Below are 27,728 nucleotides of genomic sequence, written 5' to 3'. Positions count from 1 at the left end.
ACTTGAGAACTAGCGTGTGCCAAGATGAAGCCAGCCCCCAGCTTTTTTTTCTTTTCTGCCCTCAGTGCAGCTGGGGCTTCTTGGCGCACCTGAGTAGAATGTCACAACCTGTTTCCAACAAAACTCAGCTAGAGAGGCAAGCTTCAGGGCAGACATGAGAAGAGTGGGCTGTGGAGAGTTGACACCTCATGTGAAGTCCTTAAAAAGGCACCGAACTTAGGATCATCACCCAAGTGAGATGAGGAATCAATTCACAACTCGGGAGTTGTACATTCTGATATGGACCCTGTGCCTAGAGTAGGGGATATGAAGAGTTTGGGCTGTAAAGTCAGGCTTCCTGGGTTCAGGGTTCGAACATATACTAGCTTTTTGTCCCGGAACCAGTTGCTCTCTCTCCTACTTTCCTTATGTACAAGAAGGGGATGATAATGGTTCCTACCTCATGGGACTGTTGTATTAAAGGAGTTACTGAGCCTACCATGTAGCAAGTACTTACTGAGTATCAGGTGTTGATGATCAGATTCATCTTTCTCATTATGTCACCTTCAGTTGTTTAAAGTACAATGTCTTTTGGACCTGATGTAAGCAGCTGCTAAGATAAATGTTTATGCAGACCAAGCCCTACAGGGAGACTGGGGTGGGAGTCCTTAACCCCGCCCCCTTATAAAAGGCTGCTGTGGTGCCCTGGTCCCTCCCAGTCTTGCTTCCCACAGAGGAGGCTCGGTGATGAGGAGACTGCTGTGTTTTCACTTGTTCAGACATACAGTTTCATTGGACCTCCCTTTAGATTCTTCACTCAATGATGAATTGTTTCCAGGTAGGTCTTCTGTGGGTCTCTCCTCACCACTTCTTTTCTCTCTGGGGGGCTCTAACTGATCCTTCCCAGTCCCAACTCCATTTGATCCCAAATGGAGTTGTAGTAAGAAGAAGTGACAGTTGCGTCTTTTTTTTTTTTTTTTTAAGCAGGTCATCTGGCATATTTTAAACAGGCTGATGTGTGTCACAGAAACAGTGATAGAAGATACATCCTTCTAGGTAAGGCTTGTGCAAACCAGGACCTAGTACTGAGTCTGGATTTGTTTCATCCAGCAGACAAGAAAGGACCCAGCAGAGCAGGAAAAACCTTGTTGCAAATCCTTGTGTGATTGAGAAATAAACACCTTCTCTTTCCCCCACACTTCTTGTGCCAGTTTTAGATATAGGGGTCGTGGAAAATACTCCCATCCCTCTACTTGTCTTTTACCCCCGAGGTTTTATTGTCCATTGGCAGTTTAATGTGAGTTCCCGTTTGTTTTAATTTCACTTCGTGTGAATTCCTGCCATAGTGATTCTTGATCAGCTTGCTGAGGGCTTGTCACCTTAGCTACACAGCGTGTCTGGTTCAGAGATAGTAAAGCTTGTTTGGCTGGTATGTTGTAATTTTTTAAATGTATTAGCTGCTACCAAGCATGAGGAAATGTCCCTTGTTGATAGTCTTCTGATTTTGGCCAGGCTAATGGATTTAAGTTCTGTAAGTGAAAGGTTTTTGGGGGGTAGATTTTCTGTTTGAAAAGCCTGAGGAACTTTCTAAAGAGGAAGCATTTGTTAGTAGAAACCAAATGTGCCCTCTAGAAATGTGACTTGTATGGATGCAGATTGGCCTAAATCATCAAATCTTAATTTCATTTGTGAATAGTGCTGTAAAATATTCCATGAAAGAAATGCCGTGTGTCAAATAGATCACATTTTGTTCCTGGAAATGGCCATCTGTTGAGGATCTCTGTGTTAGTGTTGGCACATATTATGTGCAGGTGTGTAACTGAGTGAGGGGAGTCGCTGTCCCCAAGGAACTCAGTGGTTTCTTGTGGGCATAACATTGGTAAAGATGAAACTATCTCAATACAGTGTGGTATCCACACGGATAAAGATTGAGCAAAATCTCAGAAGCAGTACAGTAAACTGATGATCACAGCAGGATGTTTCTTTAATTTGCATTTGATTCAAGTTTGATTCTTTTATTTTCTATGATTGTAGTCAGAAGAGCTTAGAACTGAAGTCTATGCTATTGGGTGTCTCTCCAGCTAAGCTTGAGTCTAATGGTGCCATTGAACAAATTGTTGTGTTTCTTGGGACTGTAGTTTCTTTCTCAACTTGTAGAACTAATGTGTATGTATATTTGGTTGTCAGAAACTTCCTTAGTGAGTAGTAGTTCTTAGACTCTTTCCTTGAGTATTTAACTACTTTGTTTGAAACTGTGTTGAATTTACCAGATATTACCATTTCAGCATCCATTGAACAACCCCAGGATGCTATTGGGCACCACTGTGAGTGCCAGATTTCAATTCTTTTAAATAGAAGTCACCTCGATATGAAGGAAAAATAAAATTACTAGAAATTTGTAATAAAGCTGGAGGACATTTATAGAAATCATTTTATATTGGAAAGTCAGTTACTTATTTGAGGCAGGCATTTTTAGAAGTTGAAAACAGTTTTTAAACATTATTTAAAAATATGTAAAACTCAAAATTTGAGAGAAGAGATGACTGTGTCTCTTCCTCTGTTACTCCTTCCCATTGCAAAGATAATTGGAGACTCTGAGTTAATGAATCAGCTAGGAGAGGTTAAGGTCATGTTGTGAGCATCTACACTGATAATCGTCAGATTTAGAAATTGCAGCCTGAAGTGGGCTGGGTTAATGTTTAAAAAAACATTCTGTTCTTCTGGCCTCTTAGGTCTAACATGAAGGAGTTTGTGTTGGGTCAGGACCTGACAATTAGGTCTACAGATTCTTCTCTGTTTCTCTTGGAATCATATGGGAAAACAAAGCTGAAAGCCAGTATTTTGTTAGAATTAAATCTTCCCTGGTGGCTCAGACGGTAAAGCGTCTGCCTATAATGCGGGAGACCCAGGTTCAATCCCTGGGTCGGGAAGCTCTCCTGGAGAAGGCAATGGCAACCCACTCCAGTATTCTTGCCTGGAAAATCCCATGGATGGAGGAGCCTGGTATGCTATAGTCCATGGGGTCGAAAAGAGTCGGACAGGACTGAGTGACTTCACTTTCACTGAAGACTGTGATACCCGCTTCTGGATATCAGCTTTGTGTGTTCCAGTTCACCCAAACAATAAAACCTAGTTATTTTTCAGTAATGTGGAATTTTGGTGTGTTTGGGTAGCAACTGAAAGTTTTTATTCTCTTAAGCAATTAAGAGAAAACTCCCTAAATTTCTCTAAACAAGAAAGTTCACATGTCTTTTTTCACCCTACACTGGGCCTAGTCTGTCTAGTTAGTTTTAATGAGTTGAAGTTTTATGATGGTATTGAATTCTTTGGTATCATCAGAAAGGTATCTCTCGGTGGTTTTATCTCTGGCCTACCCACGGAGCCAGCCCAAAGCAAACCAACTGGGAGAGTTGTAGAAGTTAACTTTGAGTCTAGTTAACTTTTCTGGCCTAAATATTTTAATGCAGTTTCTTATAATAAACCTTCGTTTGTGGTGAAACCCAATGCTCATTTAAGGGTTTGAAAGGCCTTGCTGATCTTTTCAAAGAAGAGGCCACCCAAAAAATGAACCAGGAAAAAAATGTCTTCAGGCAGATAAATTCTGTGTCAGCACTAAAGGCTGTTTGGAATGTTTCTGTTCTGGGATTGTGGCTTAGAATTTTGGGGGTGTCACAAGTCCTCTATATGGAATTTTGCCACAATTCTGAGAATGATTTTTTGCCATGGATAGTTTGAAGAGGGAGAGAGGAACGCTATTGGTTGTTTTAGCTTTCCATTCACAGGTCCAACTTTCCTTCTCCCCATCAAGTTCTGATTCTGCTTTCAGAACCTTCAAATGCTTTCAGGTAGCTCAGACGTGGGACTGTCTTTCTGCTGCTGCTGCTAAGTCGCTTCAGTCGTGTCCGACTCTGTGCGACCCCAGAGACGGCAGCCCACCAGGCTCCCCTGTCCCTGGGATTCTCCAGGCAACAACACTGGAGTGGGTTGCCATTTCCTTCTCCAGTGCATGAAAGTGAAAAGTGAAAGGGAAGTCGCTCAGTCATGCCCGACTCTTAGCGACCCCACGGACTGCAGCCTACCAGGCTCCTCCATCCCTGGGATTTTCCAGGCAAGAGTACTGGAGTGGGGTGCCATTGCCTTCTCTGAAATTTCAGGCATGCAGAAAAATATGCAAACTAATAGAGTGGCCACTCAGTGTCTACACCCTGTGAAGAAATAAAATATTACAAATATGAGTGAGCATTTCCCCATCCCCTTGCTACCAGACAGTGACCGCTGTTCTGAATTTATCATGTGTTTATCATGTGTTTCTACACCTTTCCTAGATATGTAGGTATTCATACACTACATATTGTATTGCTTCCTCACGTTTTAAACATGCTCTTGTAATACTGAACAACTTCAAAGTTGCTTTTAAGTTATGATTTTGAGGTTTATTGATGCAAGCATGTAATCTAGGTTGTTTTTAACTACTGTATAATATTCCATCACACAGATGGGTTATATTTATTCATTTTTCCGTTAGTTTTAGAATTTTGTCTGTGTGCCATGACCGTTTGGAACTTGTCTCCCTCTGCGTCTGTTCAGTTTTTCTCTGTGGTGTACCTACCTAGAAGGGAAATTGTGGGTCAGAGGAAGTGGGCATCTTGACTCTAATATATGACCTGATTTCTCTTCAAAGCAGTTGTACCAATTTACATTTCATCTGGCAGGTTTGAGAGTTTCAGTTGCTTCATGTGCTTGCAGACACTCAAAATTGTTAAAGTTTTGCCAGTCTGATGGGTGTGAAATGATATCATTGTGATTTAAAATGTGCAATTTCTAATTTTCTAATGAGGCCAAACATCTTTTCATGTGTTTGTTGTGCTTTCTTTTTAATTTTATTTTCAAAAATTGCTGATTGAAATATAGTTGATTTACAGTGTTGTGTTAGTTTCAGTTATACATATGTGTGTACACACACACACATTATTAGGAATTCCCAGATGGCTCAGTGGTAAAGTATCCACTGCCGGTGCATGAGACGCAGGAGATACAGGTTCAGTCTCTGGGTGGGAAAGATCTCCTGGAGGAGGAAATGGCAATCCACTCCAGTATTTTTGCCAGGAAAATTCCATAGACAGAGGAGCCCGGCAGGCTACAGTCCATGGGGTTACAAAGAGTCAGACAGGACTGAATAACTGAGCACGCACTCGGCACGCGTGCACACACACACACACATACATACATACATTGTTTTCTATTTTCCATTATAGGTTATTATAAGATATTGAGTATAGTTCCCTGTGCTGTGTGTAGTAGGTTCTTATTGGTGATCTATTTTATATACAATAGTGGGTATATGTTAATCCCAAACTCTTAATTTACCCTCCCCCCAACATGCACACACACTGTGCTGTGGGTTTGTTTGTTTGTTTGTTTGTTTGGCTGCATATGTGGGATCTTAGTTTCTTTACCAGGGTATGAACCCAGACTTCTGATTGTGGAAGTGCCGAGTCCTAACCCCTGGATCTCCAGGGAATTCCCTATACTGGATTGTTTTTAACCCCAGGGGCTCCAGAGAGGTTTTCCAGGGCATGAAAGTCAGACTGTGGTATTGGTTTTGTTTGCACATAGGGAAATAGAAAATGAAGGGGAACATGGGGGAGGCTGAAGGAAAAGTCAAGAAAGATAAGGATGGAATGGAAGATACTCAGATCAAGGAGATGTTAACAAGATGTGGAAAACTTGTAGCAAAAGGACTATAGAGTAGAATGAAGATGGTCCTAAGAGGAGAAATTTGGCATCTCTTAACTCTGCTAACCATTTCTGTTTAATTGAACCTGGCTCTGGTGTCGGGGCCAGCAGCAAGGCTGGATCTGTGGAGCTTTCCTGTTTACCCAGTTGCTTTTTGAAGTTGTTTTATTTAGAAAAGCAGTGTGAAGTTATGTTCTTCCTGAAATACGTTTCTTTGTCCTTCAGGGTTAGATACACTGTGCGGGAAACCAGTTTTCATCAGGATCTGCTCTTGCATATACTTGTGGAATTATGATCTCGAGCATTTAGGAAATGTCCCCTGCACCTTAATTTTCAGAGTATGAAGCAATGTCACCTTATGGTGACGTACCAGACACATATGTTTTTAAAAATTTGAGTAATAGTAACTTAAAAAAATATACTTGAGTGGTTCTTCAGTGTACAGTTGCACCCATGGGTGCATTCTTTTATTAAAAATTCAGCCTCTGGGTTTCTGCCCTCAGAGCTTTTGATTAAGTAGGTCCAAGGCAGGAAACCTGGAATCTGCATTTTAATAAATACTCCCTCTCCTTCTCACTCCCTCTTCCTTGTATCGCTGGTGAACTGAGGATCACAGTTTGAGAAATGTTTCTTTCCTTGGGTAATACTTACCTTTGGCTCCTGAAAAAAAATATATAGCTTGTAGAAACTATCTGCCACGTGAAAGTTTCTTTTGTAATATATATAAAATTATTTAAGGAAGTAATTTAACTTCAGGAGCTATAGATCATTGCCATTCTATAGATGTATTTCCTGATATTAAACAGCTAGAGTTGTATTGCTTCATGTTCTTAGAACAGGGATTCCTTACCCTGACTATATATTACATCCCCTGTGAAGCATTTGAAAGAATTTTAAAGAAATTAAATCACAAAACATTAGCACCCAAAAATGTATGGGGAAAAAATGTAATTTAGTATATATTAGATACCCAAATTCTAACCTTCAGATTTAGCAGACTTTAATTGTATTTGGTTAAGATCTTTTTTCAGATCTACTAAGTACCTTAGAAAAAACCACTAACCACCACTTTCTCTTTCCTCTCCCCTCCTCCTAGAACTAGCCATTTTCCTGAAGATGGTGTGTGTTTGCCATGCATGTCTTTATGCTTCATATTTATGAATCCATATATGGCATGTATAAAATTATGTAGCCTTTTGGAACTATCTTTTTCCCCTCAACAATTATATTCTAGAATATATCAACACGTACAGGAGACACAGGAGATGCAGGTTTGATCCCTGGGTTGGAAAAATCCACTGTGATAGGAAATGGCAACCTACTCCAGTATTCTTGCCTGGAAAATTCCACAGACAGAGGAACCTGGCTTTGAGTCCATGGGGTCTCAAAGAGTTGGACACGACTGAGCACACATACATCTATTTTCTATTTGTTTATGCATCCCGAGGGCTCTTTAACAGTATTCTTTATTTAACCATGGTTTACTTGTTCATTCCCTTATCTAAAGACAGTTGAATGGTTTCCCAGATTTCTGTCTGGAAGCATTGCTGCAGTGAGTGTTCTTGTTCCCGTCTTCTTTGCACACATGCTTCCATTTCTCCAGGATATAGTCCTGGAAATGGAAATGCTGCTCTTAGGATACGCTTGCCTGCAGCTTTCCTAGATACTGTCAACTTATTCTCCAAGGTAGGTGCATGAATTGGAGCTTTTCTGATAAGCAGCATCTAGGGTTTCAGTCTCAGTTTCTGACTGTATAGAGATGTAGGTGGGTCTGGGATGGGGTTTAGGCATCTGCTTTTTTTTTTTTTTGCCTTTTTTTTGTTAAGTGCCACCTTTGATTATGGTGAGCACCCAAGGTTGAAAAACCACTATGTTAGACTGGCAACCCATGAGGGCAGGACCTGTGCTTATGTTATTCACCGTGGATTTCCCAGCATTCAGCACAGTGTAGTAGATGCACAAAAAATAACTATTGGATAAATGAATGAAGAGATGCAGCGTGGGAGAATGGAAGGACTGCCTTGCAGTAAAGCAGTGCTCTTCAGATTGTCTTGTCCCCAGAAATTACCTGGGGAGCTTGTTTAAAATGCAGATTCTGATCCAGTATGTCAGGAGTGGGCTGACATTTTGCCTTTCTGGGGCCCTCTCTCGTGACCAGATGCTCTTGGTTTGGGGAGCACACTTAAGACCCTAGGAAGAAAAGGAAAACAAATTTTTTTTTTCCCCATACAACTCTAAAGTGGAGCAGTTTGGGTTTGAAATCCTGCTTGATAAATCTCAGAGCCTGTTTCCCCATCTCTTTACAACACAAAAAGACATGATGAAAAACCCTCCTCACAGCTTTTTTTTTTTTTTTTTTTTTTGAGAATCAAAGGATATCTCGCTTATGGAAGCATTTTGAACCATGATGCCCTCACACATATTACTTTTCATAATTCTCTTTTAGTGAATTGAACATTTTCTTTAGTTTGATCAAAGCACAGAGCTGTTGACATTGCAGGAGCCAGTGGGATCCTTTAACTCTGACCTGCCGTCTACATTTAGTGGGCATGTGGGGAACAATAGGATTGGACAAAGAGGTTGGGCAAGAGCAGAGGCAACATTCACCAGATGGTGCAGTTCTGACTGCGGGTGCTGGGGAAGTGGGGTTCCTTCTCACTGTTTCTGGGGCGACAAGGGCTAGAGAGAGGTCACAGGTCTCTCCCAGTTGGCTCTCCAGTTTGCTGGCCAGGTCAGATACTTAGAGAGGGCACGCTCAAAATAATTACCTGGTATTAACTGGTCTACTATACGTGTAATCAGAACTATTCAGGGTCAAACCTTGATAGAAGGTTTCAAGTTGCTTTGGTAACAGGGGTCCTGCCTCGGGCATCTGAGCGAGGCTGGGTGGTGTGAAGGGCAGATGGAAATGAAATAAATACAAATAAGGCGACATTCAGAAGCCATGTGTGTTGTGTGCTGGAGTATTCCTGAGTTTCTCTTCCTCTAGGTAAAAACGGTGGGTTGGATCCACTTCCTTAGACCCATGATTCGTGAATGTCAGTTTGTTTTCCTTCATGGTTTTCATTATATCTGTGAACCACCTGAACTTATTTATTTAGCAGTTGTCCTTAAATCTGTTCAGCTTCTTTTAATTCAGTCTCATTTTGTGCTAAGACATCTGTGAAGTAATGGGTTTGATGAGCTAGTTATATGCTTTTTAAATACATATCAAGTATAATTGCTAAAGTTAAAAAAATGTTCATATTCGTGCCACCTAAGATTATTTCTCCTTCTTTGGGCATTCATGGTCTGTGGTTTGGGAGACATTGGCTCAGAGAAGAAGTTCTTTATGGTGGTTCATGTAACTGGCTCTTGGAGTGACACTGTTAAACTGGTTTGCAGGTTGTGGGCTGGTGAGCTTCCTCCAGAGACAGGTCAGTGTGTGGATGGGATCTGGTTGGTTAGGTGTGAGAGCTCTCCATGCTCCACCCTCTCAAGAGACTCTGCTTCTCATCCACAGGATGTGGGTCACAAGAGCACCTCCCTCCCTGGGGCATTGCGGGGCGTAAGTGGCATCATTTGTGTGTAGTGCTTGGCCCAGAACCTGGCCATTTTATTTTATTGCTGTTTTCTTCTACTGCCCCCTCCTTCCGACTAGCAAAGGAATCCACAGGATGTAGTGTAAAGAGCCCTGAACTTGGGATCCAAGGTCCTGAGTTCCAGTCCTGATCCTGCTACTTTGTAGCTTTGTGATGCTGGGCAGGTGAGTTAGGTCTCTGGGTCTGTAAGATGCTAAGAGCCATTCCTTCTGGTGAGTAGCACTAAAGAAAGAGATGAGCAGACTTGTAAACTCACTAGGGCTTCCAGTCAGAGGCAGGCCTGGGGAGGGGACGTGCATGGAGCGGACAAAAGGAGGAAGAAGCTGTGATTTCCTACTGAGATGTTGGAAGACACAGGGCTGCTGGTGTGTGGCAAAGCTTTTATAATCATCAGTCAGGATGCTGTGTTTTCCCTTTCCTAGTAACGAGCACGCGTGATGCAGTAAACGATTTTCAGTCATCTGATAAGCCAACAAACATACCCTTTTGTGTTATCTGGTGTACAGAGGCATTCTTAACAAAAACATGAAGTGGCTAAGCTCAGTTTCTTTCTTTTTAAAAGTTTTGAAATAAAGTTTTTGAAAAGGGAGTATGAATTACTGGTAGAAAAAAATTTCAGATTGTACAAAAGGATATACTGTGTTGCAGTTATGTCCACCCTCCGATTCTTGTCTGTGGCATTCATCAGTATTTGCCATTTCTTCCTCTTGTATTCAGCGATGTCTTCTTATGCATATACAAGCAAGTATGTTTTGTTTCTCTCCTGGTTTTTAAAAACACAAATAGTGCTTGTAGCATGTACGGAACAGTCTGGACCTGCCCTTTGCTTTTTGTATCTTGGAGTGGGGTCTGTGCCACTGTGTGAAGAGCACCCTCATTCTCTTTTTATGGCTGCAGAGTATTCAGTTGCCTGAACGTATTGAATTCACTTAACCAGCCCCTACGGATGGGCATGGAGGTAGTTTTCCATGCCTTTTTTACAAACAAGGCTGCAGGGAACAACTTTGTGCCTACATCATTTTGTGTATATGGGGGTGTATCTGTCAGCTGACTTCCTTGCTGTGCATCTGTATTTGTAACTTTGATGAGTTTTGCCAAATTGCCCTCTACTATCAATGGGTGCGACTGTTGCTGCCCCAGCCTTGCCAAAGTAGGGTGCTATCCAAAAGCCTTTTGATCTTTGCCAATAGGAGGGAAATGGTGTCTTAGTATATTTTTAGTTTGCATCTCTCATATAAAGAGTGAGCTTGAGCAGCTATTCACACATTTCAGAAAACAAGCTCAATTTCACTCAGCTGTTTTGCTGTTGGCAATTATTTTCCAAGTCTGTAGGGAAGGACCAGTTTTATTTTTATTTTCAATCTGTCACAGACTGATATTTTTGTAAACTACAATAAAAAATTAATTGCAAAATGGAATAAAAACCCCAAAGATACATAAAACACCAACTTTAGGGTTTTTTTTTTTTTTTTTTGTCGTTTTTGTTGTTGTTACTAAACTCAACAGAAAGGAAATTACTCTGTGCGTTCATTATACATGTTTTCAGTTTCTGAACTTTGCTCCTGGCAGAGGGTTAATAACACTTTGAGTAATGCTGCTGGGAAGACCTCCTTGTTCCCTCTGCTTTCTCCCATTGCAACACTGTCTGGGAATGGGGGAGGAGTCCACAGAATTTTGTATTTTATGTTTCATAATGAGTACATTACAGGGTGTTTCCAGTGCACTTGACTAAAGTATCTCTGAGAGGGCAATACTGATTCAAGGGCAGGAGTCTGTGCTGTCAAGTGGGGGTACTGGGTTTTAAAGACCTTGAGCTTGCGCTAGAGAGAGTGAGGAAAGTACTTGAGGTCACCCTATTAATTAAATTTGCAGAGTTGGCCTCTTTGACCAGGATTCCTGTGCCATCTGATGGTCAAGGAGGTAACTTGGTGCCTTTGCAGAACTTTGGATTTAGAATGAGGTTCTTCCACAATTCTAAAACACGCATGTGTTCATTGCAGCAGTATTTACAACAGCCAGAACATGGAAGCGACCTAGATGTCCATCGACAGATGAATAAGTTGTACATATATACAATGGAATGTTACTCCATAAAAAGGGATGAATTTGAGTTGGTTTTAGTCAGGTGGGTGAATTTAGAGCCTGTTATACAGAGTGAAGTAAGTCAGAAAGAGAAAAACATATATCTTATATTAATGCATATATACGGAATCTAGGAAAACTACTGATGACCCTAATTGCAGGGCAGCGATAGAGATGCAGACAGAGAACAGGCTAGTGGACACAGCTGGGGAAGGAGAGGGTGGATGAACTGAGGGAGTAGCATGGAAACATACCCATTACCGTATGTAAAATAGACAGCCAGTGGGAATTTGCTCTATGACAACCTAGAGGGGTGGGATAGGGTGGAGGATGGGAAGGATGTCCAAGAAGGAGGGGACATATGTATACCTATGGCTGATTCGTGTTGATGTATGGCAGAAACCAATACAACATTGTAAAGCAGTTATCCTCCAATTAAAAATAAATAAATTTAAAATAATAATAAAGCGAAAAAAAGAAGGAGGTTCTTGTTTCTAACTCACTGAATTCAGGGACTGGATAAATAGTTTCTCTTTCCCATTCTGCTGGAAGACAGACCCAGTCCCAGTTTTCTTTGTTCTACTTTTGAGTTGAAATTTTGCCTTTGCCTGAGGACTTTGTTGTGCTGTCTCTAGCCACGAGAAGAATTGTTTCACAGGCCGGAGTCTCCCGCTGCTCTTTACTGTCCTTCCTATGACGACTTGGGGTCATTATGTATCCCAGGGTCGTCGTCTTCAGTTACAGGCATTTTTGCTTCTGTGTTATGGTCATTAAGTGAAGTCACACTGAGGTTTTTTTCCAGCATTGTTTCTCCCTCCCCAGAAAGGCATGGAAGTGATATGCTCTCCTGGTGTAGAATGAAAATGCCCATCACTGCCTTCTCCTGAATGCCTTTTTCCTTGGGGGAGTCTGGAGGGAGGTGCAGGAGCACTGTTGAACCGGGAGTTGGCATTGTGATGGTAAATAAGATTGTGGGTTTGCAGCTGACCTCTGCCTCATACTAACACTTGACCTTGGCAATTTACTGAACCTCCGTTAACTTCATTTCCCTTACCTATGAAATGGAGGTGGTGAGTCCGAGTGAGTGCCTTGTCTGGAGGGAGAGTGTCGGTATTGCTCAGTGGGACCAGGTGACGTGTCTGTTCTCTGAGGAGGACGGATGGCATCTGAACTCCTCTGGGTACAGCGCACTGGTGGTTAGGTGATGTGTGAGGGCCAGCAGCCAACGAGGATGCAGTCAGAACCAGTCATGGCCCTCTGCCCAGACCCTCCATCTGCAGCTAAGGAATTACTCAAAGTCTGAATGGGTAGATCATTTTCCCTGCCTTGTGGTCAGAAGCTCAGGCTCTGGAGCCAAGTGGCCTGGGGTTGAGTCCTGGCTCTGCCCTTACTGGCGGAGTGGAATGGGACAATAAGTGGAATGGCTTTGGCTGGTTGACAGTGGAGTTGATGAGTACAGAGGTGTGAAATTTTCTGAACCACAAGCGGCACATACTGCTTATTACCCTTTTACCAAGTTGATTCAGTCAGCAACTTTAGTAAGTGCCTTTTCATGTCAAGTGTTCTGTAGGGTCCAGGTAGACCCATCAGACACAGTCCTGTCCTCAGAGTTTATGGTCCAGTGTAGGACTTGGCAGGGTTGTTGGTAAAGGGCTCGATGGTAAATACTTTAGGCTTTGTGGGCCACGTGTCTCTGTCGCAGCTACTCAACTCTGCTGTTGTATTGTGAAAATAGCTACAATAAGTAAATGAGTGGTCATGGCTGTGTTCCGATAAAACTTTATTTACAAAAACAGTGGGCCACATCTGGCCCAGGGACTGTCATTTGCCAATCTGTGGTCCAGTGGGAAGACAGATGTTAAAGACATCAGCCCCAAATAAATATATTATTACAGATTATGATTAGTTGCGTGAAGAGTGACACAGGATTCTGTGAGAGGGAAGGGTCAGAGAAGATAGCTTTGAAGAAGTGATGTTAAAGCCAAATGCTAAGGAGGGGTGGTGGGGGTTGGGGGAGAGGGGACAGCGCTGAGGGGCCAGAGAACTGGCTGCACCAGTTCTGAGCCAAGAGGCACAGAATTGCAGTCTGCATTTATGTCTATATAGAGGCATGACAGAGGCTTTGCCACTTTCTTTGGCTAAGAAAAAAAATGACAAGTTTTTCCCCTGATACATAATTCACACCATTTCTCCCCACTTACCCCTCCCAAATAGTCCCAGTACTGAGAGATAAGCTGTATTAATATATTAACATATTTTATTCTGAATACTTCTGGTGGGTCCTTTCTCTCTGGCTTCCTTTTCTTTTTTAAATTGTCAATATCTGTCCATGTTAGGGAAGTAAGAATGCACGTTATTCCATTATTAGATGTAAAATGGTTTACTCCTTAGAACTCATTTCTACTTTTTGATCTTGTTTTTGCTTTCTCCTATTTTAAACAGTAATATTTTCTTTTACTATTATATTTGGCTGGGTAAAAATTCACAGCCTGAAACTATTTTGGCAAAAAAAAATTACTACCTCTTGATTACATCTCAGGTTTCTCCTGATTTTCAACCTCAGTTTTATATATTCTTTAAATTGGTTGCAGCGTTCTGTGGTGATTTTACAGAGAAGGATACCTGTGTTCCTCATTCTAGAATATTTGGAGTGGTGCCTCAGAGGTAGGGGATTAGATCTCTTAACTGTGACCTCTTCTTTTTCCTCAGGTTTCTATTCTTACGGTTCTGGGGCTCTGAGGGGACCCTATGACCTTGAGAGTCAGTGTGGTATAGTGCTTGGGAGCCTACACTCTGGAGCCAGATGGTGTGAATTAAAACCTAATTCCAGTATTTATTATCTGTGTGAACCTGGATGAAGTTATTTACTCCCTCTGTACCTCAATTTTCTTATCTTTAAAATGGAAACAGTAATGATATCCACCTCATAGAGTTATTGTGAAGATTAAAATGAGTAAAATATACCTTAAGTCCTCAGAGCAGTGACTGGACACAGTGTTATTTTTTGTGTTATCTATTAGTATTACTAATTATGATTGGAAGCCAGTGACTGTAATCTGTCCTTAACCATCTTTGAATTCTGGCAGTTGGCACCTGACTCATCCTGAGATCTTGAGTAGCATCACTTTATTTACTTATTTTTATTTCTCATTTGTAATTTTAATTGAAGTATTGCTATTCATTTTTAAGTCCTTCCTTATAAGCACCAAATTTTAATATCTATGTCAATTTTGGTGGCGGGGGAGGGGGGAGAAACTCTATCAAAAACTTTCTTCCAGAAGAAAACATCACTTCATTTTTGCTTCACTTTCTCCTTAAGGCTCTACGAAAGACCTTTTGTCATCAGAAGTCTGGGAATTCTAGTCCTTTTGAGAATTTGTCCTCAAAATACTTTTGTACTTTGAAACACGCTTGTTAGGTAAAATAGCCCTTTTTTGAATGTCTACTTTAAAAGGTCGTTTTAGCAACAACATTCCCCTCTCCTGTCATGTATTTTATTTTATTTATTTATTTATTTTTTAAATACTTTATTGGCTACCAATTCAAGTTTGGGACTTAAGCCACAGTATACAATAACAGTATAGATCACAAGTCCCTTGAAAGTCTATGATCCGATAGATTAGGTTAGTACTTCTAATTCCCAAGGAGTTATGAAATGGTCAAAGAGACCGAAAAGTTTGACCGAGAAAGGAGAGTTCGGTCCACAGGCTTTGCCCATTTCTGGTCGGTTCCCGAAGGAGACATTGGGTGCCTCTTGGCATTGGCAGGTCGGTATAACGCCCCGACAGGTTTCTGACATAAGCCGTATGAGATCACCGTGGAACCGCAGAGCGGGGCTTCTTCCTTGCTTCACGCAGGGCATGCCATTCATTCACACAAGCACATGGTAGAGTTAGTAAAGCACAGCAGAAAATGTGTTCTCTAAGAGAACAAAGAACTAAAGCTCCAAGCATCCTTACCTTGTCCTGAAGGATCCCGGACGAGCCCCCAAGATGAAAGGTTGTTGTTGAATCACGCGAATACACCGGGATTCTTGGCCCCCGGAGGAGAAGAATTCAATCCGGGGCCAGAGACGAGGCTTGATCGCTCAGAGCTTTTGTGTAATAAAGTTTTATTAAAGTATAAAGGAGATAGAGAAAGCTTCTGACATAGGCATCAGAAGGGGGCAGAAAGAGTACCCCCTGTCATGTATTTTAATTCATGGTTTATAATCAGCGACTTACTCTCTGTGTACTTAGAATTCTTATGTGTTCTTTGGGGCCTTTCTGTACTTTGTACAAACTTGAAAGAGATCCTGCATGCCTTAGGATGCAGAAGAGTAGGCTGCCTTGGGGTGATCTTGAGAAGTAGGTTTATGTTTATGATCTTAGGTGTTGGTTTTTTGGATCTGTATAATGGTCTAGCTGATCTTCAAGGCCCCTTCCTGGTTTCTATTTTCAGTTTAGGCTCCTGCATAATATACAATGTTCTTTTTATTTATTTATTTTTTAAGTTTTATTTGGCTGCTTCTTGTCTTAGTTGTGGCATGTGGGATCTTAGCTGCAGCTTGAGGGATCTAGTTCCCGACCAGGGATGGAACCTGGGCCCCCTGCATTGGGAGTGCAGAATCTTAGCCACTGAACCAACAAGGGAAATCCTTCATGGACTTTGCTAGATCTTGCAGTGCCATTGTTCTGATTACAGCCTCCTGGGCAAGAATCTGTCTTCATCCCCTCTCCCCTGAGGGAAGCCATTCTAACTTGTTTTCCTATAAGCTGCTTTTAAAATTGCTTTAGAAGAATTGCCTTTCTTTATACCTCTCATACGTTTATGATTCATTCTTCCCGAGTCGTTGTTGTTGCTTCTGTGTTTTTGTCGCATCCCTTGGCAGCCACACAAGTGCTTTCAGACATGCTGTGAAGAGCTAGCATTACAGTCTTCTTGTTGGAACTTGTCCCAGCCCAGATTCTATTTTTAATAAACTGCGGTGCATTGTTTTCAAAGGTTACCACGTTTCTTACCGATGTAAATGAAAACTCTGTTTCTTATACCCGCACACCCTGTGACTTACTGCTGTGAATCAGTTTTTCGTTCAGTATCTGGTCAGTTATTCTCAGTGCCCCGTTTGCCTTTTGTGTCATTATGCTGGGTGCCACTGATCAAAGTGCAGACTTGGGTTTACAATGCATCTTGCCATTTACTTAGTGCTGATAATGTTCCTTGTTTTGCTTGATTTCCTCTGACACCCTGAGCCACAGGCAGGCTGAATATGAGCAACCCCACTTCTAACCCAGGAAACAAAGACCAAGAGAGAGGACGTGCCTGAAATCAAAAGGAAATTCATACTGGGGGGAACAATGGCCAAATATAACTGTGAGGTGTGTGCTGTGGGTGTTCGATCACTGGTCTGCAGGATATTAGTTTGCTAACTTTCATTACATTTTTTATGACAAAGATAATATGTGCTCATAGTTAAAAATTGGAACAGTTGAAAAAACAAAAAGCCCCTTGGTGGGCTTCTCATCTGCAAGCCATTCTCCTAGACACTGGTTCAGTGCAGTTCAGTTCAGTTCAGTCGCTCAGTCGTGTCTGACTCTTTGTGACCCCATGAATCACAGCATGCCAGGCCTCCCTGTCCATCACCAACTCCCGGAGTTTACCCAGGTTTATGTCCATTGAGTCTGTAGCCCCCAGTCCCTCCCAGCATCAGGGTCTTTTCCAGTGAGTCAACTCTTTGCATGAGGTGGCCAAAGTATTGGAGTTTCAGCTTCAGCATCAGTCCTTCCAATGAACACCCAGGATTGATCTCCTTTAGGATGGACTGGTTGGATCTCCTTGCAGTCCAAGGGACTCTCAAGAGTCTTCTCCAACACCACAGTTCAAAAGCATCAATTCTTCAGAGCTCAGCTTTCTTTACAGTACAACTCTCACATCCATACATGACCACTGGAAAAACCATAGCTTTGACTAGACGGACCTTTGTTGGCAAAGTAATGTCTCTGCTTTTGAATATGCTATCTAGGTTGGTCATAACTTTCCTTCCAAGGAGTAAGCGTCTTTTAATTTCATGGCTGCAGTCACCATCTGCAGTGATTTTGGAGCCCCCAAAATCAAGTCTGACACTGTTTCCACTGTTTCCCCATCTATTTGCCATGAAGTGATGAGATCAGATGCCATGATCTTCCTTTTCTGAATGTTGAGCTTTAAGCCAACTTTTTCACTCTCCTCTTTCACTTTCATCAAGAGGGTCTTTAGTTCTTCTTTGTTTTCTGCCATAAGGGTGGTATCATCTGCACATCTGAGGTTATTGATATTTGTCCTGGCAATCTTGATTCCAGCTTGTGCTTCTTCTAGCTCAGCGTTTCTCATGATGTACTCTGCATATAAGTTAAATAAACAGGGTGACAATATACAGTCTTGATGTACTCCTTTTCCTATTTGGAACCAGTCTGTTGTTGAATGTCCAGTTCTAACTGTTGCTTCCTAACCTGCATATAGGTTTCTCAAGAGGCAGGTCAGGTGGTCTGGTATTCCCATCTTTTGAAGAATTTTCCACAGTTGATTGTGATCCACACAGTCAAAGGCTTTGGCATAGTCAATAAAGCAGAAATAGATGTTTTTCTGGAACTCTCTTGCTCTTTCCATGATCCAGACACTGGTGACAAGTGTTAATGTTTTCTCAAGTATTCTTTCTGGAATTTCCATTAGAGCACAGATGTTGAAGGCAGGCTCTGGCCGCTCTGTCCCTTTGTGTCCCTCAGGTATGTAGTTGTGCTGTGGACCAAGTGGGCTCAGTGTCTGTTGCTTGGATGGAGGACGTTTCCAGTAATTGTTCTGTACACACGTTGGCTCACTCACATGTTTTTACTTATCGTTGTATCTTGGACAAATTTTCACAGCCATACCTATGGAGTAGCTTTGCTTTTTTTAAGTAGCTATATGGTATTCTGTCTTATTTATTACTGTAATTATTTAACCAGTTAAATTATTTCTTGGAGAAGAAAATGGCTACCTACTCCAGTATTCTTTCTTGAAGAATTCCCTAGACAGAGGAGCCTGGCAGGCTACAGTCGATGGAGTCACAAATAGTCAGACACGACTGAATGACTAACACTAAATTATTTCTTTTTTCTGTTAAAACCGTGCCAGGGAGGACCATTGCATGCTGACTGTTATTTCAGTATCCTTTTTCCATTTCTAATTTTGGTGGCTCATCGCTGCTCAGGAGCACGTTTGCCAAGTTCCCCTGGCAGCTAGGTGTGGCCGCGTGGCTGGGAGATGTTCTGGCCTTCAAGATCTTGAGAAAATGTGATGTGTGACTCTCAGGAACTTTTTTGTAAGGGAAGGACATATCTCTCTCCTTCTTGTCTGTTTGCCCCGGCAGGGGTTTGATGATAGGGGACTGGAGTGGCCATGTTGGTTCCTAAGATAGACTCTTGAGGATGACAAAGCAACAAGTTAAAAGGAGCCTGTGTCCCTGGCCCTGCAGAGCTGCCATTTCAGACCTGCACTGCTTCCTTCCTGTGAACACTTACGTGAAAGAGAGAAAGAAACTTCCATCTTGTTTTAAGCCAGGCCTGGTTCATTTGGGGCCTGGATACAGGCTCTGTATCTTTTCCACCTGTGTGAGTATAGATGTGGAACAAATTGCAGGGCTGAAGGACATGCTCATTTAAAGTTTTGATTTACATTGTCTAATTGATCTTTAAGTATCTGTCATCATCATCTCATGAAACATTCCCCATGATGTCTATGTCCTTTTATTGTACAGAGATCTACATTTAACATAGAGAACTCCAAAATCTGTTAAGGTTGCACAAAAATTCATGTTACCAATGGAAAATGCTAGCATGTGAACCAAGAGTTTGGTTCCAAGGGTCAATATTAGTAACATTCTGTATCCATAGGAAGGAATTCCTAGGATGGGCAGGGAGAATGGGGAAGTGGTTGAGGGTACCACTTGTACCCTCACTGAGCCTCACTGAACAATAGATCTGGAGAGTGCACGCATCCATGTGTGCACCCATGTCCAAATGATCATGGATATGGAAGCAGTTCACACACCCTTGACCATTCCCATCCAGGCATCCATCCAACCATTCATCCATCCAGCCACTCATTCATCCATCCATCCATTTACCCACCCAGCAGGACTGGGCCTGCCCTGTGCTAGTCACTTAGTACTGTACTTGCAGGATTAAATAGGTTAAACATAGTCTTTGCTACCATGGGACATATAGTTTAGGGCGATGGCACCCCACTCCAGTACTCTTGCCTGGAAAATCCCATGGACGGAGGAGCCTGGTAGGCTGCAGTCCATGGGGTCGCGAAGAGTCGGAGATGACTGAGCAACTTCACTTTTCACTTTCATGCATTGGAGAAGGAAATGGCAACCCACTCCAGTGTTCTTGCCTGGAGAATCCCAGGGACGGGGGAGCCTGATGGGCTGCTGTCTGTGGGGTCGCACAGAGTCGGACGTGACTGAAACAACTTAGCAGCAGCAGATATTAATAATCATGCAAATAACAATTGGCATAAATACTGTAAGGGAGACGGTATGCTATGAGTGGAGGGTGGAGGTTGTTGGGGAGGGGGGTATGTCAATTTCGTGTTGCTACAGTAAAATAGTACCACAAATTTAGCAGCTTTTTTTTTGGCCGTACTGTGTGGCATGTGGGATCTGAATTCCCCAACCAGGGATCCATCCAGTGCCCCCTGAAGTGGAAGCACAGAGTCTTAACAACTGGACCACCAGGGAAGTCCCTTAGCAGCTAAAAATGACAAGGGTTTATTCTCTTGGAGCTCTGGAGGTCAGAAGTCCTAAAATCAAGGTGTTGGCAGGGCTGCACCGCTTCCAGAGGTTCTACAAGAGCACTTTCCATTGTCTAGGGCCTGCTGCATTCCTTGGCTCAGGGTGCATTCCATCTTCAAGGCCAGCAGCATAGCATCTTCACTTCTCTCTCAACTCTGCATGTGTCATCATGTCTCCTCGCTGACTGTGATACTCTTGCCTCCTCCTCATGAGGACCCTTGATGACACTGGGCCCACTCAGACCATCCGGGATAATCCCCCCATCTCAAGCTTCTTAAATCAGTCATGTCTGCAAAGTCCCTTTAGCCACACTGGGTCATCGTTACTGCGAGGGCTTTTCTCTAGTTGCGGCGCATGGGCTTCTCTTTGTGGCGGCTTCTCTTGTTGCGGAGCACAGGCTCTAGGTGCGTGGGCTTCAGCAGTTGTGGCACATGCGTTCAGTAGCTGCAGCTGCCAGGCTTTAGAGCACAGGCTCAGTAGTTGTGGCACATGAGCTTATTGGGTTTTGGGATCTTACCAGACCACGGATTCTTTACCAGTGAGCCACCAGGGAAGCCCCAGATCTGTATTTAAAAAGAACAGTTTTGCTGCCACGTTGACAGTGGGGTTAAGGCCAGCAAGGTGGATGTTGAATGCCATTTAGGAGGCTGTTTAAATTCAGGTGAGAAATGGTGGTGGCTTGGTCTCACTGGTGGCTGGAGGTTAAAGAGAAGCGAAAGGACTTGAGAGATTTAAGGAGAGGCAATCAGTCAATACTCAGTGATGAATGAGTGTTGAGCTGGGAGTGGGATGTTGGGCCTGGCCCTGAGGTTTGTAGAAGGAGCTGGAAGGAAGGTAGCATTGTCATGGACTAAGTGGGGAAACACCAGGAAAAGATTGGATTTGGGGGGAAGGAGAAATGAAAGCTAGGGCTTGGGGTAGAATGACTTTGAGGGTCTGTGAGACAAGCAAGTGGAAATGTGTATTCATCATACCTGAATGAGCTCAGAAGTGAGCTTCCAGGGATGAAGGTAAAGAGTTGGAGGTGTTTGGCACATAGCTGCTGATTAAAGCCTGGTTATTATCTGGACCCTCCACAGAGAGGCATGGAGGGAGTGAGGAAGACCTCAGACAGTGGCTGGGGAAAGCTAGCAGCTGTGTGTACCATCCAGAGTTGACCGTGTGTGGAGTGCATCCAGGGTAGCCTCCAGAAGGGGCTATTTTGAGGAGAGATGGCAAGGGGAGAAAACAGAGGCAGGTCTCAATACGTATTATGGAAAACTTCAAACACAGTGTATTGGTTTCTTCTTGCTGCTGTAACAAGTTACCATAATCTTAAGTGGCTTAAACAGTACAAATTTATTATCTTATAGCCTCAAGGTCAGAAGTCTGAGCTGAGTTTCCCTGAGCCAAAATGAAGGCAGTACAGTGCTGTATTCTTCCTGGAGGTTCTAGTGGAACCTGCTTCCTTGTCTTTTAAGCTTCTAGAGGCTGCTTGGTTCTTTGGTTCCTGGCCCCTTCCTCCACCTACAAAGTCAGCAAAGGCATGACTTACACATCATATCACTCTCATTGGTTGTCCTGCTCTGTCTCCCCCTTTTAAGGATGCTTGTGATTACGTTGTGCTCAACTGGATGGTCCAGGACAATCCCCCTATTTTTGGTCAACTGATTTGCAAATCAGTTCTGCAATGTAAATTTCCCTCTTCCACGTAAGGTGATGTCATCACAAGTTTGGAGAGTAATCACAAGTTTTGCCCATGTCATTACAAGAGGACATGGGCATCTTTGGGAGACCATTACCCTGCCCATAATATCTGTAAAGGATAAACGGGATGGTATAATAAGCCCCATGTACCCACGCTCAGCTTCAACAGCAGAGTTTTATCCCCACCCCCCACCTCCCACTTCTCCCCACTGGATTATTTGAAACAACTCTTAGAAATCATCTGATTCATTTGTAAAATGTTTCAGAATAGATAGTTGTTTAAAGTAGTTTAGCTGTGAAGAGAAGGTGAGAGAGGATGGGGACTGGGGAGATGTGGGAAGAAGATGTGTGTATATATTTTCACATGAGAGACATGTAGGCATGTTCCGTTCAGCAGGGCAGGATCTAATAGTGCAGGAGCAATCAACCTTGGACGAGAGCGAGATCTCCATCATTGACGGGGAGGCATGTAGGTTTGAAGGGTTCAGTTCAGTTCAGTTCAGTTGCTCAGTCGTGTCCGACTCTTTGTGACCTCGTGAACCGCAGCACGCCAGGCCTCTCTGTCCATCACCAACTCTCGGAGTCCACCCAAACCCATGGCCATTGAGTTGGTGATGCCATCCAACCATCTCATCCTCTGTCATCCCCTTCTCCTCCTGCCCTCAATCTTTCCCAGAATCAGGGTCTTTTCAAATGAGTCAGCTCTTTGCATCAGGTGGCCAAAGTATTGCAGTTTCAGCTTCAACATCAGTCCTTCCAATGAACACCCAGGACTGATCTTTAGGATGGACTGATTGGATCTCCTTGCAGTCCAAGGGACTCTCAAGAGTCTTCTCCATCACCACAGTTCAAAAGCATCAATTCTTCAGAGCTCAGCTTTCTTTATAGTCCAACTCTCACATCCATACATGACCACTGGAAAAACCATAGCCTTGACTAGACAGACCTCTGTTGACAAAGTAATGTCTCTGCTTTTTAATATGCTGTCTAGGTTGGTCATAACTTTGCTTCCAAGGAGTAAGCGTCTTTTAATTTCATGGCTGCAATCACCACCTGCAGTGATTTTGGAGCCCCCAAAATAAAATCAGCCACTATTTCCACTGTTCCCCCATCTATTTGCCATGAAGTGATGGGACCGGATGCCATGGTCTTAGTTTTCTGAATGTTGAGCTTTAAGCCAACTTTTTCACTCTCTTCTTCACTTTCTGCCATAAGGGTGGTGTCATCTGTATATCTGAGGTTATTGATATTTCTCCTGGCAATCTTGATTCCAGCTTGTGCTTCCTCCAGCCCAGCGTTTCTCATGGTGTACTGTGCATATAAGTTAAATAATCAGGGTGACAATATACAGCCTTGACGTACTCCTTTTCCTATTTGGAACCAGTCTGTTGTTGAATGTCCAGTTCTAACTGTTGCTTCCTGACCTGCATATAGGTTTCTCAAGAGGCAGGTCAGGTGGTCTGGTATTCCCATCTCTTTCAGAATTTTCCACAGTTTGTTGTGATCCACACAGTCAAAGGCTTTGGCATAGTCAAGAAAGCAGAAATAGATGTTTTTCTGGGAGTCTAATTAAAAAAGCTCCTCTCTGCTCATTTTATTTTGTTATTTTTGCTGTTGAGTGGGAGGCCAGTGAGAGGGGCAAAGGAGTGTAAGAGTTTTGAGGAGCTTGGAGAAGGCTGGAAATAGTCACTGTGGAGTGGAGAATGAGCGTGTTAGGAAAACGCTATTGGAATGTGGGCGTGTTGAGAGCTGCCTGAATTTGGTGAGTTCAGTTGAGTGCAGTCAGCTTGGGGTGTGACTTCTCCCCTCTAATATTGCTCATCTGTCCGGGTTCAGAGAGGGTGGATAGTTTGGTCCCCTCTGGGTTGACTTTTTGCCAAGTAGTGTAAGCAAAGGATGGGTGGGGGTGTGTGTTTATGAGAGCCATTGAAATCATGATCCATGGACTCTAAGCTAGATGAGAAAGGAGAGGAGTGAGGGGTTCCAGCCAGTCTCTGTGTGGCTGTAATGGGATGAGCCGGCAGGCAGAGCCCAGCCTGCCTGGGTTTAGGTGGTGACCAGATCCAGGCTGTGTCTTTGGGAGTGGGTAGCTGGAGTGGAGTGGAATAAAAGGCAGCTGCAAAAGAGGACACCAACACTGAGAGAGCAGGTGTGGGAAGGTGCTGCCACGTGGATCCTGAAACCACCCAGCATGATGGCAGGAGACGGGGTGTCAAGGTAGGTCGCTGGGAGATGGAGGGTTAGGCAAGATGAGGAGAAAGGAAGGGGTTTGTACAGTGCTGGGAGGCATGGGCTGCAGAGGGCAGATTTTTTAAAATTTTGTATTTATTTCCACAGGCTTTCTCTAGTTGCAGTGAGCCGGGGCTACTCTCGAGTTGCGGCGCGTGGGCTTCTCACTGCGGTGGCTTCTCTTGTTACAGAGCATGGGTTCTGGGGCACGCGGGCTTCAGTAGCTGCAGCACGTGGGCTCAGTAGTTGTGGCACATGGGCTCTAGGGTGTACGGACTCCGTAGTTGCAGGCACAGGCTTAGTTGCTCCATGGCACATGGGATCTTCCTAGATCAGAGATTGAACTCATGTCCCCTCTATTGGCAGGCAGATTTTTAACCAGTGGGCCACCAGGGAAGTCTGAGGGTAGCTGTTCTGACAAAAGGGTGACATTGCAGTGATCTGGAAGCCCCCCAGGGTATCAGATCTCCCTCTTGACCCTTCCAGACCTCCTGCGAGAGGATGAGTGGGCCTGACCTGAGGCGTGGCCAGGAAGTGTGGCTCTCAGGTTTCATGAAGACCCTGTTAGCTCCCTTCCCTCTTCCTGAGCTGTGCTGCGGTGCCTCCTCCCCTGCTGCCTCTTGTCCAGGGTATCCTCTCAAGCACCACCACCCCCACCCCCAGTCACTGTAGTCAGCCTGAGTCACAACCAGCACTGCCCCCACTACCGCCACCAGCTCCCTCTTTGGTGGGAAAGTATTAAGATAGATAGAAAAAAGCAGACTCCACTCAAGAATTCCCAAATAGCAGAAGTCATGGATTGAATAAATGGCTGCCTCATAAAGAAAGATTTAATGAGATCTGTCTCCATGTGCTCTACTTTTATATCTGACATTCCTCCTGGGCACTAAGCCATATATCCTAACGTTGCTTCAGAAATGGCCGTGGGTATATTTAATACACGTTATTTACATCGATTTATGATTGAGATGTAGCTTTATTGGAAAATATTAGTGATTTTTTTCAATACCATGAAATCCTGCTTTAATGAAGTATTTTATGAATTCAGCCTGTATATGGAGTCACATCATTGTGAAGGCAGTGACTCGCTCCCTGCCCCCCAACCGGACCCCCCACCATTAAAAGATAGTGAAACTGTTGTGCACACAAATGGCCACTGAATGTAAAGTCTCTGGTGGACTTTAGATTGGCGGAACAGTATAATGGACCTAGAAGACAAGTGGAAACAAAGGATATTATGATAAGGGGATGGAATGTACTATTTCTGCTGAGGTTCTGTTTGCTCAGAATTGAGTTGTTCTGCCCCTTTATTGTTTGCTTGTTGACACGTGACCATCTTGACAGGTTCTTAGCCTGCCTTTTGGCCATTTCTTTCTGTGATAGGAGATTCTAATTATACGAATCCAGAATAAGTAGCAGCAGCAGATTTATTTTTTATAAAGCCTAAACAGTCTCTTTTTAAAATGCCTGTCTCCCAGATCTTTGAGAGTCTGTGAGCTGTAGGTCTTCTGTGATAGCCCGAGGATTTGAGGAGCATAGAATAATGTAGAGCTGTGAGTAACCGTGGGGCCTGGTCCTCCCTACCCCCACATTACTCACCTGGTTGGACTGAACTTTGGTCATTTTTCCTAATCCCAGTATCCAGGCCTTGGGGGGAAATGATCATCAGTGAGGTATTGCCAATGACCTCTTGGCCCTTAGCAGGGCTCAGGAGATGATTTTATTCAGTAGGATTGCTCTGCATAGTATTTGGTTAAGAGTATGAAATCCCAAGTCTGACTCCAGGGTTCAAGTCTAAGCTCTGCCACTTATTGACTGTGGTTCTTGGACAGATTCTCAACCATTCGAAGCCTTAAGTTCCTAACTGTTAAATGGGGATTATAATAGTAAGTACTTACCTGATGCTGAAGCTCCAATACGTTGGCCACCTGATGCGAAGAGTTGACTCATTGGATCCTGGGAAGACCTGATGCTGGGAAAGACTGAAGGCAGGAGGAGAAGGGGCGGCTGACGATGAGATGGTTGGATAGCATCACTGACTCAATGGACATGAGTGTGAGCCAACTGCAGGAGAGAGTGAAGGAGCCTTGTATGCTGCAGTCTGTGGGGTTGCAAAGAGTTGGACACGACTGAGAGACTGAACAACAACAATTTACCTGATAGGAATGTTGTGAGAATAAATAGTGCAGTTCCTGGCACACAGTGGGAGTATCCAGTAACTTATTATCCTCGTGTTGGAGTGTTGAAATGAGTATGCATGGCTTACGATTTCATACACTTGGGAACAGTTAGGTTTTAAATTCTATGTTTCCGTTATTTATATGTCTTTGGACATTTCGCTTTCTCAATAAGGCCTTCCCTGACCACCCTATTTAAAGCTGCAACTTATCTATCCTTCACGCCTCCCCACTCCATGCTTTCCCTCCTCCCCCTACTCCCTGGAGTCCCTACCCTCATTTCCAGCTTTGTTTTTCTCCACTGCACTTACGCGTTCTGATGTACTGTCCAGTATACTTGCTTTTTCTTTCAGACTGTCTTTGTCTACTGTTCTGTTGTCAGAGCCTAGAATAGTGCCTGGCATGTGGTGGGTGCACAGTAGATAAATCTTTATCAGAAAAACACCATTGACTTTGACATTGGTGGTATGATTCTATACACCACTGTATAAAAGTATAAAAGCTACTCCAGGTATCTGAGCTTAGAACATTTTATTTGAAAGTTCTGAGTGGTAGTTTGCTCGTTACTTGTCCTAAACCTCCTTTCCTAATGGAAGGTCATTGAAGCCGGGTAGAACAGATTTGAGGGACGATGAAGTTGGGTGAGGAGAGGAATAGGCTGACCTCATTACCTCATCTACGGTTTGCTTCCAACACCTGTTTTCAGCATGACCATCTCCAGACTCTGTGGCCACTCGGGGAAATGCTGGTCTCAATAGCGGGCTCTCTCAAGTATTCTTTTACTTTTTGTCTTTTTTACATGCAACAGAACTTTTGCTGTTTTTCTCTTTCAGGGCACCAATGCCTCTGCTCTGGAAAAAGACATTGGTCCAGAGCAGTTTCCGATCAATGAACACTACTTCGGATTGGTCAACGTAAGTATTTTGAAACGTACTGTTACTCAGGTGTTTTAGCATTCTTGAAGCAATGTCACTGCCATTTTCATCATTACCAAGTTTTAAATAATTGTTCATACTCCTTGGTTACCATAGGTGGCAAATAGCAGAGTAGGGGATGTTTAGTCCAATTTTTGGAAGTATGAGTTCCCCTAGAAGAGGAAATTTAATTAGTGCATTATTAGGTCAGATTCTCATTTTTTCCCCTGTGCTTTAAAGGATTTCCTTTGCACACTAACTTTCAGAGCAATATTATTAGCCTTTGTAGCAAAATCTGCTTTTGTGTGTCCTCCCTTTACCATCTGAATGGGCTTGTCAGATGGTATACATCAGCTCAGCCAGAGTGTTGAAAGGGTTACCGGCTCATCACCAGTGGTTGCTTCATAGCATAATTTGGTATCGGAAGCATGGATGGGAAGTGGGGGGAGACTGGGGTCAGTTTATCTCTAAATCCCTTGGCCTCATTTCACTTGTGCTCAGCAATGGTCCCCTTGTATATAGCCAGACTTGTCAGGCACTGTGTCCTGGATAA

At 43.3% G+C, this 27,728-nt stretch overlaps 1 protein-coding gene and 1 non-coding gene across 2 annotated transcripts in view; both read left to right on the top strand.

The window, feature by feature from the left end:
- USP46 (ubiquitin specific peptidase 46) overlaps window positions 1-27,728 on the top strand; it is a 76,687-nt gene that overhangs the window by 2,035 nt on the left and 46,924 nt on the right. The window contains exon 2 of the mRNA XM_061420150.1: window positions 27,095-27,175. Within this exon, the coding sequence (XP_061276134.1) occupies window positions 27,095-27,175 (81 nt within the window). The remainder of the gene's footprint in view (window positions 1-27,094; window positions 27,176-27,728) is intronic.
- TRNAY-AUA (transfer RNA tyrosine (anticodon AUA)) lies at window positions 2,838-2,909 on the top strand. The gene has a single exon. It is a non-coding gene; the product is annotated as a tRNA-Tyr (tRNA).

The sequence above is a fragment of the Bos javanicus genome, chromosome 6, assembly GCF_032452875.1.
Source record: "Bos javanicus breed banteng chromosome 6, ARS-OSU_banteng_1.0, whole genome shotgun sequence".
NCBI classification, from domain to species: Eukaryota; Metazoa; Chordata; class Mammalia; order Artiodactyla; family Bovidae; genus Bos; species Bos javanicus.
This window is presented reverse-complemented; position numbering and strand designations above follow the sequence as displayed.